Here is a 3,855-nt window from a genome sequence, read left to right as displayed (position 1 = left end):
AAGTATGAATACAGGAACTACAAAAAGACTCATGCCTCATTCAGTTGGTTGCTAATAGAAACCATACTCACATGATGTTAGCTAAGTTATAGAGTATGTGTGCAAAAAACATTAACAAATTAATTGAGCGCACTGCATAAGTCACCAATTATGACAGTTAAGTAATCTCATCAAAATCCCCTTCTGTTAACCAAAGATAATCATTCTCTATTCTGTATTGCGTCCCACAAAATTTAACATGTTCAGACTTTGTGTTACAATAGCGACTAGTGATATGCTAATGGCAAAAGAGTGAAACGTAGCCTATTATGAATCACCATGTGTAAATGAGTACCAGTAATAGTTAAATGTTTTAGTTAGGTATTTTTAAAACTGCAAAATGATGGTTAATGGTGAAAGTATTACGTCAAATATAAAAGATGCCGAACATCTTAAACTTTGTATTTTGAAGTTGGGATGGCAAACAGTCACAACATGGTCCAAAAACTTGCTAAAAACAAAGAGGATGATGGGGTGATACAGCTGAAAAGAACTATTGGATATTTCAGTGGTACTAACCTGATAATAGGTGTCACAGTGGGTTCTGGAATTTTTATATCTCCAGGTGGAGTGATGAAATATTCACAGTTAGATGTAGGAATTGCCATGATAGTATGGTTGCTTGCTGGCTTATTAACCATGCTTGCAGCCCTTTGTTATGCAGAATTGGGAGCTGCCTTGCCTTTGTCTGGAGGAAATTACTATCATATAAAAAGATGCCTTGGACCCATCCCAGCTTTTATATTTTTATGGACTATAACTATGTTCAGAAGACCAGCATCAGTTGCTATCAAAGCTTTGACATTTGCTGAATATGCAGTGAAGCCTTTTTATTATGGTTGTGCAGCCCCGGTTCTAACAAAGAAGTGTACAGCTTTGGCATCTGTTTGGCTTGTGTGTTGTCTGAACTGCATTAGTGTGAAATGGGCCAGCTATACCCATAATGTATTCACAGTGCTGAAAGTTGTTGCTCTGGCTATTATTTCCATTGGTGGCTTGGTTGTTTTAACAAAAGGAAAGACGCAATACCTGGAGAAAGGTTTCATTGCAAATGCTCCTGAGGCATCATATATTGGACAAGCATTTTATCATGCCTTCTTTGCATATTCTGGATGGGGTATTATAAATAATGCAGCAGGTAATTATCTCTATTATTATTTGCTTTCTTGTACATAAGAAATTTTGAAACATGTTTTATTGTCCCAAGGCATGTTAATTCTAGTGCACTGTAAAAAAAAAAGCATTATAATTCTTGACATTACAAAAATCCAGGTACATATACTCCAGTATTTAAGTGCATTGGCTATGCTGAAAATCCATAAACACTTACAGAACCTCACTTTTATAGCAGTTATATCAGGCATGGCTATCTAAATGAAACTGTTACCATTTTTGCTGATTCTGAAACAAAGTATCTGATGGAGCTAGGTCCTTCTTATATTAAAGACTAGAAGAAGTTATTGAGGGAAGTTTCTAAGTAGAACTACAGATCAGCTGATGTTATGACAACTTCATATATAAAAATTATTTATATTGCTGCACTGACCATAAACAAGGAATGCAGTTACTTCATATATGAATAGGTATATATTCTGTGTCTATACATCATCAAAGGCAGAGATGCTTGTTACAATAGCTGAACGAGTACTGAAACAAAATACTTTTATGGTGTGGGAGGTTGGTATAATAGTTAAGGTGCTTACCTTATAGACACAAGGTGCTGGGTTTGATTCTTACATGGGGTAATTGGCTAGGCTTAAAATGGCCCACAAGGGCAGTTAGCCTAGTACGAACCTATGTGGATAAAATAGGGCATATTCAGAAATGTGGAAAAGTCATGGGGTACTACATGACTTAGTTATGCATCTTATTGGAGGGAAAATGGAATACAATTTTGTTGTTGTTGCTGTTGTTGTTTCATAACAAATTAATATAAATCCCATATATATACTTTAGAAATAATGTATTTTTTTAATAGGAAGAGGATAGGAAGATGTTTTATTCTGATCCTTTTCACATAGGGGATTATGTCTGCATCTCTGATCATAACCGACTTATTATTTACTCAAAAATGGATGCCAGGAAATTATCATAAAATGCCAGATTACAGTAGGGGTAGAGCCAGAGTGAGGAATGTCCATAAAATAAGACATTACAATAGGGATAGAGCTAGAGTCAAGAATGTCCATAAAATACAACATTACAACAGGGATACAGCCAGAGTCAAGAATGTCCATAAAATATGATATTACAACAGGGATAGAGCCAGAGTCAAGAATGTCCATAAAAAGCTGGAAGATTTTAGAGTTGTGGCCCATATTTGTGTTATATTTTACCAAATATTTAATGGAATCCCCATTATATCAAGATTAAATAACAAAACACAATCTTTGCAACACTTTTTCTATACCGTATTAAAGGTCTGCCATGGAATAGATACTGTAAGGATTTTGAGATTTCAGTAATGCAAGCACTCCTACTGCAAATTAACTGCTTTTCTCATGGGATACGTGATTCTGAACCAGTTTACCTGAAGTACAAATACACATAATTTGCTTTTCTTTGCTTCCACTATGGAAGAGTGAAACACCACCACCCCACCCATGTTTCAGTCCACACTCACAACTCCCTGAAAGTTACCCATAATATACAAAGTAATAGGTCAGCACAGTGCTCTTGAGCAATCACTTGTTTTGGTCTAACATGCAAGTGATTTCTGAGATTTAGTGCATCAAGGATATATGGGAAAGCCATGTTTTATTCACATTTATTAATTTATGTTAGGTGTATTTGAATTCCTATTGTCTCTCTGTATGTTCTAGAATCCTATGTGATTATCGGACAACTTTCCATAAACCATCCTGGGTAGGTTATCCAACCTTAATCTATATAGGGGGAAGAGATTATAAACAAGATAAAATAAACTCCCTGATTTGCAACAGTTGTTGTTCTGAGCCAGATATCGAACAGTCTTTCACAGATTCAGTCATGCTGTCAATGATAAAAGTGTTTTGCCTCCTTGCATTAATGATGAGGACACGCAATGAATACCTCTTACTATAAAAAAAAATGTTAATTCCCAGAACAGTGAAACCCTGAAGATATGCGCACATTATATTGGTGTTACAGATAGAACACTACAGTAATAAAGTGCATTGATCTGACTACTGAAATAATATACATACATTCCATGCAAGGTTTGCCCCCAACACCTTCCTTGACATCCCTGATAATTCTCAAAGAAAAAGGAATGGTTGATTTAGCACCAAGATGCCAGTTTTCACAGCCCCCCCCCACCACAGTGAGGGTATATTGGTTCATGACATCAGACTTCATTCTTCCAGCTGACTTAAATTATGATTTGAGGCTAAGAAAAGCTGCTGGTTTTAGGAAAAAAATCTTGTAAGCATTTAGATGGGTTCCTTGTGCGGTATGTTTTATAGCTGTTAAACAAAGATGAGCTGATACATCAGCTGACCTTCTGCTTTGATGTGTTGGATCAATCAGGGAAGCACTCCAGTGGAAATCCAGATGTAAGTGGCAACTTCCGTTTAGTGTTTTTGTGTGAAGCACATCACCACTAACCACGAACAGTAAAGCATGTAAGTCAACACCATGGTTACACTTACAGTTCAGGCAGATAATTGTGTTAAGATCTTTGCTTCATTATGTCTCCAGCTAAAAACTAAAATAAGAAGCAATATTTCCTGCCTGCACTATGGGAGAATGCATGCTCACCGCTTGATTATTCTGCTTTGGGGATGAACTCCACTACTCTCTTCTGCCCCTCCCAATATCACCCTGGCTAAGGCACTT

General features: G+C 36.5%; 1 protein-coding gene across 1 annotated transcript in view; it reads left to right on the top strand.

Moving 5' to 3' along the window:
- The first annotated feature begins 474 nt into the window (after positions 1 to 474).
- The window catches only part of LOC122797226 (solute carrier family 7 member 13-like), a 200,370-nt gene continuing 196,989 nt past the window's right edge, over positions 475 to 3,855 (top strand). Inside the window, exon 1 of the mRNA XM_044066063.1 lies at positions 475 to 1,177. Within this exon, the coding sequence (XP_043921998.1) occupies positions 475 to 1,177 (703 nt within the window). The remainder of the gene's footprint in view (positions 1,178 to 3,855) is intronic.

The sequence above is a fragment of the Protopterus annectens genome, chromosome 3.part0 (assembly GCF_019279795.1).
Source record: "Protopterus annectens isolate FY-2018-M chromosome 3.part0, PAN1.0, whole genome shotgun sequence".
Taxonomy (NCBI): Eukaryota; Metazoa; Chordata; order Ceratodontiformes; family Protopteridae; genus Protopterus; species Protopterus annectens.
The sequence above is the reverse complement of the archived record's forward strand: the minus strand, read 5'-3'. Positions and strand labels throughout refer to the sequence as shown.